The sequence below is a fragment of the Epinephelus moara genome, chromosome 1 (assembly GCF_006386435.1).
Source record: "Epinephelus moara isolate mb chromosome 1, YSFRI_EMoa_1.0, whole genome shotgun sequence".
Lineage (NCBI taxonomy): Eukaryota > Metazoa > Chordata > Actinopteri > Perciformes > Serranidae > Epinephelus > Epinephelus moara.
Genome location: NC_065506.1, coordinates 20,736,611 through 20,748,916, shown reverse-complemented (window position 1 = coordinate 20,748,916; position 12,306 = coordinate 20,736,611). Strand labels below are relative to the sequence as shown.

The 12,306-nt window shown below is 41.4% G+C and overlaps 1 protein-coding gene across 1 annotated transcript in view; it reads left to right on the top strand.

The window, feature by feature from the left end:
* kif26ba (kinesin family member 26Ba) overlaps window positions 1-12,306 on the top strand; it is a 123,565-nt gene that overhangs the window by 55,051 nt on the left and 56,208 nt on the right. The window contains exons 4-5 of the mRNA XM_050054496.1: window positions 3,313-3,494; window positions 11,014-11,221. Of these exons, the coding sequence (XP_049910453.1) occupies window positions 3,313-3,494; window positions 11,014-11,221 (390 nt within the window). The remainder of the gene's footprint in view (window positions 1-3,312; window positions 3,495-11,013; window positions 11,222-12,306) is intronic.

The following is a 12,306-nucleotide window of genomic DNA, read 5'->3' as shown; positions in this document are numbered from 1 at the left end:
GCAAATGGCCCTATCTAGAGTGTCAGTCAGAACGTTTACATGCAGCTTGAGAAAATCAAATCATTGGCTTGGTCCGACTGAAATGGGACTTTTAAACGCATGTATACAGCTTAGTCTGACTGAAACTGGACTATCCCTAGCTCGACTAGCACACCTAGATAATTCAATTGAAAATTGAACTACTGCTGCATGCATCCACTTAGTCCGGCATTGTGCGCATGCACCACTTTTTCTTTTGCGGTCCTTTACCCAGAAGAAGAAGGAGATGACGTAGCAGCAGTTCAGTAACTCCCGGAAAAACAAACAAACAAACATCATGGCAACTGAGAAGCAGTAGATGTACTTTGGGACGGACGCGGAAAATACATTCTTGCTCCGCCATCTTCATTTGTCGTTAGCTTCCTCTTCGGGTCAACTGGAACTAGTTCAATACGCACTATATTAAAAAGGACACAGCGCTGCCTATCAAGGCGGAGTCAGACGTACTTCGATTTTTTTTTTGTCGATTTTCTCTTCTGCATGTATACTCAAACAAGATGAGAAGTCCGACTTGACTGATTAGCCGAGCTACAGTATGACCGTAGCCCGACTACTGCGTGCATGTAAACGTACTGAGTGTTTTGTTTGTCCATTCTGGGCTACTGTAGAAACATGGCAGTGCAACATGCAAATCTCTGTAGAGTGCTAAGCTTTTATTTTTTAGTGCCATTTCCTGCTGTAGACTGTAGTGGCGAATGGACAGCTACTTGACACAGACGGCAAACTAGTTTGATGATGTTTAATGTATTAAACTGTGTGTACCTTGAATTAATAACTAAGGAGAAATTGGGACCCCTTGGCAGGACCAGTTGGGAACCACTGGCCTAGTGGTTATGGCACACACCATATAACTGCGACGTTAACTTAGCCTGGGAACATCATATCATACCCCTCTTTCTTTCTCCACATTTCCTGTCTGTATCTATGCTATCAGCTGTGGCAAAAGGCAAGATGCCAAAACATATTAAAAAAACCTTGCTATATAGGTGCATGTATACAAAGCTAAAGTTATTGTATATATAAACAATAACTCAAACAGGCAGAGCAAATTTCATTTCTTTACCGTGTTATAAGTTCAAAGTTCTCTCCCTTCGTCTCCCCTGTCCTTCTCCCCTGAACTCTATCTAATAAAGGACAAATGCCCTGAAGGATGATCTAATAATAAAGGACAAATGTGAACAGCCTCAGATGGCAGAGCAATGGGACGGAGAGAATGAAACTGAATAGGTTAGAGGCAATGATAAAAACAAGTGGGGAGAGGAAGAGGAGGAGGAGGAGTAAGGGGAGAAAGATAAGGAGGAGGTGTCAGGTTAAACAAGAAAAACTGAAGGGAGAGGGTGTGTTTGTTTGTTTGTTTGTTTGTTTGTGTCTATCTGGGATACAGACAACATTCTGCTGCTGGTTCACTGTGATCACTGGAGAGCTTATCTGCTGTCTGTCTGCCAAGAAACACACACACACACACACACAAACACACACACACACACACACACACACACAAACACACACTTGAAATAAACATGAATAAAACAAGTCTCCTACCTTGATAGGAGTGAACTAAGATAGGGGTATTAGACGCTTAACAGATAATTATTTCCGCTCCAAAAGTTGAATTTATTTCCGATAATAAAATGAAATATCAAATAATTAAAGGGGGATTTGACTTGTTTTGAGAGTCTTTTGAAAGTTATTTTCTAAGCTGTTAAAATTTCAGTACTTCTGAAGCCAAAACTCCATCACAACACATGAATAAATGATTCTCAAACAGGAAACAAAATGACCCCGGTCTCTGATCTGACCATCTGGAAAAGACAAGGGCAGAGATATACTGTAGTGTAGTGCAGCAGTGTAAGTGTGTATGTGTTTGTCATGATGGACATAGATCCAGTCAGCATGATCAAAGTCAGCCGGGAAAAGACTCTTATCACATCTGTCTGGGTGGGAGAGAGGAGGAAGAGGAGGGGTGAGAATGCTAAAGGTTGAGGTTCTTTCTTTCTAGTCATCACTTTAGTCGCTCTCACACAAACTAGTGGAACACGGCCGTGGCCATGGAGTCAACACTGGGGGAAAGAAATCTGACATGTGTGTTAACTCCATCTACATTACACTATACGAATATGCAATGAATTAAAGCTACTACTGTCTTCATAAGTTACACATGCAGGGCGTCTTAAATAATTGACATTTTACTCAGACTTAATAAAACACAAAAAATGGTGCTCACGAGATTATTCAACTAACTGTAATGTCTTTATTAAGGTTCAAGATCCAACCCTCGTACTTGCCATTTGCTCAGGCACAAGTGTACAAGGCCATAGGGATTCTATTGCAGATTTATGTGCTGATTGTTGGTTGCTGGGTGAATGCACAGCTAATTAAGTGCACTTAGCTATGATAGCTGACATTAGTGATGGTAGATTGATTAGCACTCACAAATTCGCCTGTTTTTACCAAGAAAACCACACACAAAACTGCAGTACATGAAAATACTAGAGCTGGTAGTAAATATAATACCAATTTGCTCAGTTTGTTTATAATTGTGTGATCACATGTGTTAATGATTATTTTGGACAGGGGAACTTGGTTGCCTGTTGCCTGTCTGTTTATATTTTTTAATTAATATTTTGAGGGTGGCATCTTGAGTGTATTTGAATATTAAGGGGAATTACTACCTTATGTCACTCATTGGTTTGTGGACTCCTGTTTTGAAGCCTCCAGTTTGGCATTCTGACCATCGATATCTTGGTTTTGGGAGCAGAGAAGTGACCATGTTTGGATGAAAGGGTGAAGCTGTGTAGGAGCGAGGGGTGGATTTTACTCATAGGCTGTAGCGACACCTCACAGACAGCCTGTCACTCAAAGCAGCCCATTATGCGTAACTTTAAGCCTTCATAAAATGTAAACAGGTGAGTTATATAAAAATTCAGCGTATAGTTGTCATGAATGGGGATATTAGTTATAGAGACTAACCTGTACCAGGCTGTAAACATGTTTATTTCTACTGTAAAGTTGGGCATTTTAACATGGGGGCCTATGGGGATTGACTCACTTCTGCAGTCAGCCTCAAGTGGCCATTCAAAGAACTACAGTTTTTGGCACTTAAGTGTTGGCTTCATTTTTTTAGCCCCTGAGGTTGTCACTCTGGGGAGGATGTGTTCCCCTGATATACATTACAGTCACTGCCTAGTAGTGTAATAACAAAACAAAACAGACACACACAGAAAACATGTCAGTTATGGTGAGTAAACATTTCGAATCTCTGTCTCTCGTCAGATCTCCCAGATGATCTCTGAGGACTCCAGAGACGGTTTGACCGAGGCCGCCCTGAACCGCTATAACACACACTCTCCTTCACACACAACTTCGACATCACACACAAACTCTCCCTCCCACACGCCAGCTGCAACCACAACGGCTCCAACCACCACCTCTGCTGCTGCCTCCTTCTTCGCCAGGTAAGATCACAGCACCACATTCAGCGCTTGCTATACACATCTGGAGCATGTCACCCTGTGGATGCTTGCGGATCACCTGACATCCTGTTTTATCTGATCCCCCCCAAGGAGTTTAAAAAGAGGAAAGTCACAAGATCATATCACATCATATACCTATGGTACGACACATGCACAGTACAATCTGGTCTGCAGTTGCCAAAAGTCTTACTAGCTGGTGCACTATTATAGAACATGATGATCGATTTGTTTCACTGAGGCGTCACGTACAGCCATGGGTCGGAAAATACTTAATACAAAACTAAAGATATGGATGAGGATAATAATTGCGTGATTATTGAATAGGTCCCTAATCAAAGACCGTAAATGCTATCTCTATGAAAATGTTCTATCATATATTGGCTGCCATCCATTGTAAGGCCGAGTGCACCCAAAGAGCACCTGAGTGAACACCATCCATTCATTTTTAGCGCTGTCTGCTGTAACCCTTCAACATCGCGCATTTGTAATACCCCATAGCTCCCATGAGGTCAGAAAGCGTGTATCAGCCTTCATGAAATAGCATTGGATTTGTCCACACAGCGCCAACGTGGTAGTCTTTTATTCTATTTATTATATCTAATATTAATGGTCAGGAAATATGAATCAAACAATACTGATCTGAACACTGTGCCTTTATTGTGTTTAATCCCAGAAGGATTATTTTTTTAGGACTTTGCAGCATTATAGTGACAAAAAGAATCAGTATTACAGCGAATGTCGGGCATGTTAATTTCAGTAAAAACAAGGGTGTGAGACGCACCTTACCGGTTCATATGTGCAAGATTAATCCTTTGGTTTAGATATCCCCACCTTCTGACTGTTACCCCAATGTCTCTCAAGTTGTCTAATAGAGCATAAAGAATAAAACAATAGGCATACAAACATCTACATTATAAGACTGTGTAAGATAACAGTGGTATAATAATGAAATGCTATTATATACTGTTCAAGAGTGTACTTACTTATCTTTTGTTGTGTTTATTTATAAATCAACTATCCATTCAGCAGCCATCAATGAGCCGTGTAATCAAATCTAGAGAAATGCCGAGCGACACAACATAAATAAGACACGGGTAATCTGGGTAAATTATTGATGAATAAACATGGCAAGCTCAAAATGAATGAATAAATTATTCATAGGTCACACAAGTCTATGAGCATGTCACAGTGTCTGAAGTATCGCTGAGACGTCGTATCTAATGAGCTGCTTTAAATCACATTTTAAATTTTACCGATGGTTTTCCCTTTCACTTCAACACCTCCTCTCCTTTCCTCTCCCCTTCCCTGTGTTTGTGTATCCTCAGAATAATTCAATGTGTGTTTGTCTGTGTGTGACACATGAGTGATGTGCCTCAGCGTTGCAGACACAGTGCTGTCATTCTTTCAAAGCACCAGTGACCAGACACAACTCGTAAATTGTACGCGAGCCCGCACAAACACATGTGCACACACTCTTTCTTTGGCTTTCTTTACATGACCCCCTGAACTGTCAGGTAACAAGGCCACATTGCCACATTAAACACACACACACACACACACACACATACACACACACACACACACACACACACACATAGACACATCTGGTTGACATTCCAAACATACAGCCAGCTGTCTTTGGGCCGATTTATGAGCATTAACCTCCTAAGTGAAAGGACAGGGTTTGTTTAATGGTGCAGGTGTCACTGTCTGTGGATGTGTATGTGTGGGTGTGTGTGACTGTTAGTCTGTTTCTCTAGTTTCAGCCTGTATAATTTCTCTAGATCTTTAACGCTGTGAGAGAAATGTAATTTCCTTTTGAAATTAGAGTGTCAGTGTTTGTTTTATTTGCTTTTCAAAACTTCACATACACACACGCAGTTTGTCTGTGATTCCAATCAATTTGTGTGTGTGTGTAGTCGGATTTCAATTTAATTGGCAAATGGCAACAATGTACACTCAGTCACCTGTAATATTTGACTCTGGTAATGTGTGTATGTGTGTGTATTTGTATGTGTGTTTATGGTCGCTGAATGCAGCCAGCCATGCAGCGCTGGTAAATCCCATGGCTGTCTTGGTCTTTACTCTCAGACGTGGACTGCATACAGACGTTCTTATTACACACACCTACACACACACACACACACACACACACACACACACACACACACACAATCTCCCTCTTGCTCACTGTCTGCACACAGCAAAATCCCTGTGTCCACCACATCTCCTCTCACCTGATCCGTCTTTTCCTCCACATCCTCCTCTTTCTATCCCTTCTCTCTCGTCTGCATGTAATTGCTTTCTCTTTTGCTCTCTACTTTCTTCCACTCCTCTCCTTCTCGCTTTTGTTCTTCCCCTCCCGTCTTTTTTTTCTGCCAATTTCTCCATCTCTACATTGACCTTTTCTTTACCTCTGCTAATGTGCATGAGAGTAATATCTTTCATTAGTACCGATATGTCTGTGAATATGTCACACTCACACGGTAGCGCTCCGTCTTCCCTGCAGTGGCCCTCTGGGGACGCTGGGCAAGAGGATAGAGACATGCTATACATGTCTACATGTGTGTGTGTGTGTGTGTGTGTGCTCTCCCTCACGGGGGGAAGGGAGTTTCTATCAGTGAAGGAATTTTTTTTACTGCATGCTCCGAGGATTGGATCTTTGGGGATTTGGCTGTGTGTGTGTGTGTGTGTGTGTGTGTTGCTGGAGGTAGCAGAGTAAATGAATAGGTCCCAAGTGAATTGGTGAATTGTGAAGGCGTTGTTATTTTGGGTGGAGGATAGCTGTGAGACAGGTGAATACTATCTCTTTCTCTGCCTCTGTTTATCTCCTCCTGCCCCTCTCTTCCTTCCATCAAATGTTAATTGACCATTAGGCACAACTCATAATGGTTGATTGATGATTTAAATATCACCTGCCTGATCACATCACAACCACATTTGTTGTTGTTGTTTTTGCTCATGTGTCATTTAACAGTAATTGAAAGTGTTTTTTATTTTGACAGTGAAGAAGAAGCCCATTAGATCTTTGAGTGGTCGTGCTGTTTTTTTAATCTTCTAACTGTCATTTAAAGGTCCAGTGTGTTGGATTTCGGGAATGTATTGGCAGAAATGGAATACAATATAATACGTATGTTTTCTTTGGTGTATAATCACCTGAAAATAAGAATCATTGTGTTTTCATTGCCTTTGAATGAGCTGTTTATATCTACATAGGGAGCGGGTCTCGTTGCACCGCATTGTTTCTACAGTAGCCCTGAAAGGACACACCAGTGGCTCTAGATGGGGCCATATATGTTTTCATGTTGGCCTCGATAGTAAGCAGCCACCTGCCCGTGACAAGAGCAGTGGAAAAATACAGATTTTTTTGGTAATGTGAAACAGCTTTATTCTGTGTTTTTACCGGTTTTAATCACATGGTGCATTTGTTTTTGGAAAGAAAAGACCTCCGCTTCCGGTAAAGACCCCCTGAACAATAAACACTGATGGAATTCTAACCAGGAGAAGTTTCAGCTGGTTGCAATCTGCAATCCTTACCTCTACATACCACTAAGTCCCCCTCAATCTTACACATTGGACCTTTAATGTCAAAGGGGAGGGCAGCAAGAAAGAGTTTAACCATTTTATCCATTCAACATTTTTGAGATACTGACAGTTCACAAACATTTCTTTCTGAAAATATTAATTAGTTTTGTTTGAAATAGTTTAGCACATAAGACTGAGGGTGTAGGGCATGCAGCAGCAATGAAACAGTGTTTTCACATGGATCAGAGAGATTAGTGGCCAGCTCAGTTATCTACAGTCGCACAGACCAATGTGTGTTATGTGTGTTAAGCCATTATAACTCCATGTCAAGCACAGCAATGTATTAACACTTCAGTGCTCAGGCTTTTGTTACAGTATAGCATGTAAGATGGTGTCTTATTAGGAAGCTGGGGATGTGTAAATTGAAGGCTATATGTACATGTCAATAGATAATGTCAGTAAAGCCAGTCCTCTGTCCATGCTAGTTTTGCTGACCCTCCATGACACACATGTACACTCACACACACACCATCGCTCTCTGTCTCTGCCTATATCTGCCCCCACTGACGTCCTGTTAAATAGAATGTAATTAGCTGCTGAGCCAACAACACAGCACAGAGACACCGGTCATAAATCAGCTGTGTGTGTGTGTGTGTGTGTGTGTGTGTGTGTCTGTGTCTGTGTGTGTGTATATTTTAAGTGAGTCTTTGTATGTAAGTGTCAAGTCAAAGTGTTTGCAGTCATGTGGAAGGAAGATGGAAACAAAGCGGTAGTGTGTTAGTAGCCAGACAATGTGTGTGACCTGTGGTGCTTTCTAACAAGAGAGAGACACATGAAGGGATCGAGGGGCAGAGAGGCAAGGACGGATGAAGGGATCAATACATGTAAGGAAGGCTGAATAGATGGTTGGATGGATGGGTGGATATATGGGCAGAGGAGAAGGCAAAGGATGAAAGAATAAAAATAATGAGTGGGGAGAGGGATAAAATAGAGTGGAAGATAAGGGGGTGATTGTGGAGCGAGGATTGAGAATGAAGGTAATGGAGGAAGGGGAGGGGCAAATTAAAGGATGGGGGGTGACAGAGGAAGAACTGATGGATAGAGAGATGGAGTGGATGGATAGAAAACAAGCGCCCTTCACTTTGGGGTTCGATTGAAATAGATCCACTCGGCCAAATCCCTGGCCACTTGTCATTAAACGCTACCAATTAGGTGGCGTGTGTGTGTCTGCCATGCTTGAATTGTGCCATAGATTAAACCAGTCAGGGTGAGAGAACATAATAAGAGGGTTATAGCTAGTGTATATCAATGGATGCATGTTACAAAATTGATGTGGCTGATGGATTTAAGGGATGTATTACAAAAGCATAAAGAAACAAACAAACAAAAAAAGCTAATACATGTGTGCCCAGAGAGCAAGTGGGAATCTCCGGCAGCAGAGTAGCTGTGCATGAATCCATCACAGTCTTGTCTCGTCCTGCAAGCATCAGCACTGCCGCAGTTGCATCAGCCTGTTGTTTCCATTGTTGCACAGAAGTCAAATCCCTCTTGAGCCTGTTTATAATAAAAATTAAGCCACAGTTTGGACTATTATTATTTTTAAAATACAGTAAATCCTTACACCTGAGCATGTGTTTTATATAATCTACTGCACATGTATCTTCATGCTTCATTTTAGGTTTGGAGCATTCAAGTGATACAATAAGAAAACCCGTAAATGCTTTTGATCGCGTTCGCTGCAATATATAAACGCAGCTTGCTCACAATAGAAAAACCAATTAGCTGTCTCCTTGTGGAGCTTTGTTTCATACAGTATAGGCACTCACACACACACCTTCGCAGGCACAAGCACACACCCACACATACAGATTCACACACAAATCTCCTGGGAGAGCTAGTCAAATGGTGAAACGCTTCGTCGTTCTGCGGGTCACTGAATCCACATCTCTCTTCCCCTCCCCTCCCTCCTCTCTCACTGTCCCTCCCTCTCCTCTATCTCTCTCCCTCTCTCCCCCCTCTCGCTGACTCTCATTTCTGTAACCTGCTGCAGTTAATTGAAAGCCAATGGTGTGAGAATATGGCTCTTTGACAGAGAGTGTGTCAGGGCACAAGGTCTTCTCCCTCTCTCTCTTGCTCTTTTTATAATCATAGAAATATATGAGAAGATAGATTAAAGCAGAACAGAGCAGGAATCCCTGCCAGAGCAGTTTTAGAGCTCTTTTATTTCATCATATCGCTAATACTGCTGCAGTGTGTCACTCAGTTTGTCGGAAAATCTCCCTGGTTGAATCGGGGCTTCGTAGAAAGCAGAAAAGTACATATCAACACGTATGAATATTTCTTTTATTACTGAGAATACTCAGAATTACAGAATTACAGAATTACTGCCTGCAGATGAACTGTCCTTGGGTTTCCCCGCAGATCATTTCCACCTAAGCTTTCTCCGTCTTTCTGCACAGCCAAGTATTATATTAAAGCTATTATCAAAATGAAAAGAATGCATAGTTACCTATCCATCTATATACTAACTATATATGATTTATTTTTTTGGGACAGAAAGATTCATGGTCACATTTGACCATAGCAGTCTTGAGAAAGGCACACTGGGAGATGACTGTAGTGTTTGATAGTGTTGCATTGGAAATTTGACTTAAGGAAAACTACAGAAGTTTTATCAATTAAATGTACCTAAAGTGTCTCATTAGTGCATCAACGCTTAAGTAGCATTTTACTCTAGTAGCTGTTAAAGGATGGAGCGAGTTTTAACTACTTCATATACAGTTTCATAGTTTAGACCATTGGTTCCAAACTTGTTCACAAACTCTCATATTACAGCCAAACAGTGCACTAAAATATGTTTCTGAAGAGAAACAGGCAAGAAAATAACAGAATCTTGGTGTATATTTGATCCGCACTGCCTAGTTTTAGTGTTAAGTCTGAGTTTGAGAGACAGAGAGAGAGGTGCAGGTTTCTTTCTGGATCTGCTTCTGTACTCTTAGTGTCTGTGTTGGCGGGCACATGGAAATGCGAAAATACAATCTGTAGTTTGAGCAACAGCCCAAGATCCAGCGAAATCTTGAGCTGAGAGATGTGCAGGGAGATCTGGGTGCTCGTATGATGGAGGGAAGTTTACCACAGATCATTTACACATACTATCCACATACTTATGATTCAAGGCTGCTTGAAAATCAGCAAAGTATCCCTTTAAGTACAATACTTGAGTAAATGTTTCTTTCCACCACTAGTGCTTAGTATTAACTGTCTCGCCTTCAATATAAATTCCTTTAATATAGATTAAAATGCAGTCTGTTGTATGAATACATGGTGTTTCTGCTGGGAGAGACAGAGAGTTAGAAAAGGGAGGAGAAAAACTTTGACACCAAAGATGGTGTGAAGTACCGATGTGCTGAGAGAGGAGACAGGAAGAACCTGCTGTGTTGAAGCAAGAAATGAGATAGCGAGGAGAAAAGGAGGAAGAAGAAGTGAGGCTTAGAAGTTGAAGTTAAAAGGAGGGAGCGAATAAGGAGAAGCTGAGCGCAGAATAGACGGATTATATAAAAATATAATTTCTGGTGGCTCCTTTTGAGCTGAATGCTGCAGCAGGGAACTGAGCAGTGAGGAAGCAAATGAACCACTCCCCATCCAGATGTTGCTATTATGTAAACACCAGTGTGTGCATGTATGTGTGTGTGTGTGTGTGTGTATGAAGGATGTGTAATCGAGCTCTATTCTGCAATTAGCATATTTGCCATGGTTGTACTGTGGCAAACTGCATTTAATTATAGACCCATGTGTGCATGCAAACGTACCAACTTCATGTCCTTCGTCATCTCCTTTTATCTCTCTATTTAAACTACTTCATGCTTATGATGTTGTTTTTACAGTTTTAGAGTGGAGTGTATAGTTTTAACAGATTAAAACAGACTGATGGACTGGCTTCTCTCCTTTCCTCTTTGTCTCTGCTTTCCTCTCTCAGAGCTGCACAAAAGTTGAACTTAGCGTCCAAGAAGAAGAAGCAGAAGACCGCTGCAGTCACGGCCCCAGTGACATCATCGTCACCGTCATGTGACCCCCCTCTGTTCCCCACCAATTTCAGCTCCGCCCTGTTGATGGCCCCTCCCCCAGCCCCGCCCTGCCTGCTCCGTGCAGCAAACAAAATCAAAGATACCCCTGGGCTCGGAAAGGTAAATGAAAAACCCCTTTTATTTGGCTGTAGTGTTGGACGCAAATCCTGTATGTCTTTCTTAAAACTTCTAGTTAGTATTTCTTTTAAATTCATGCAGAGAAGCAACAAAGACTTTCCAAAATACACTTATGTGTCACTTTTTCATAAAGTGGAGTATGTAAGTGCTGTTTTTTTCAAAGTCTTTGGTAGCTGGCATAATTTAGTGTATTTTATATCACAAGTAGACTGATTGTGTTGCCACTAATGTTGGATGCCCGGCTAAGGCGCCTGACACGCACGTTTACATGCGCACAAATATTCCACTATTATTCAGAGTATGACAACACTCTCAATTTGATACGGGTCATGTAAACAGCATATTCCATTTGGATATTCTGAATTAGGCCTTCTTCCGAATGTAGCATTTTCTGATTAAGACATGCGGGTTATGCCGTTATTATCAGGATTTCGGAACATTTTTTGGACATTTGGAATATGTGGCTCGTGGATGGGGCCCATAGGCCTCTTTCCTGTCTACTGTCAGCTCTGTGCTTTGTACACAAACGTTGGGGTATGATGCATGCCCATAAGAAAAGCCTCCATGTGTGGAAGGGGAAACATACCGACTTAGAAACATTATGGAAGACTTGGATATCAACAGGTTTTTAAATATGCGGGAATATTGCAATGCTGACCTTTTCAAGAAGGTGGCCCAAGGAATGGAAGAGGGAGGCTGTCATTTGCATGGTTGAACAAGTCCGCCACCAGTGGAAAACATGTCTATCTTGATGAAAAAGAAGTGAAATGAGAAGCTGTTCCAACCCTTCCACTTTTCCATATTTTGATGTGATAAACAACATGTTAGGGGACGTGAATTAGTGAATGCACTGCTGTATGTAAATGGGAGTATTAGTAGGGCAAAACCTGAAATATTATATTGAAATATTTTGGGCAGTCAATGAAGTGCCTGAATTGTTGTTTTTCAACTGGCTTGGAGTTACTTGGGTAGATCACTTGAATCATATCTTTTCATACCATTCAGCAAACATCTCATCTCAGTTAAGACTGTCAGACACATTTTGTATGTTATAAAGTTTGTTATGA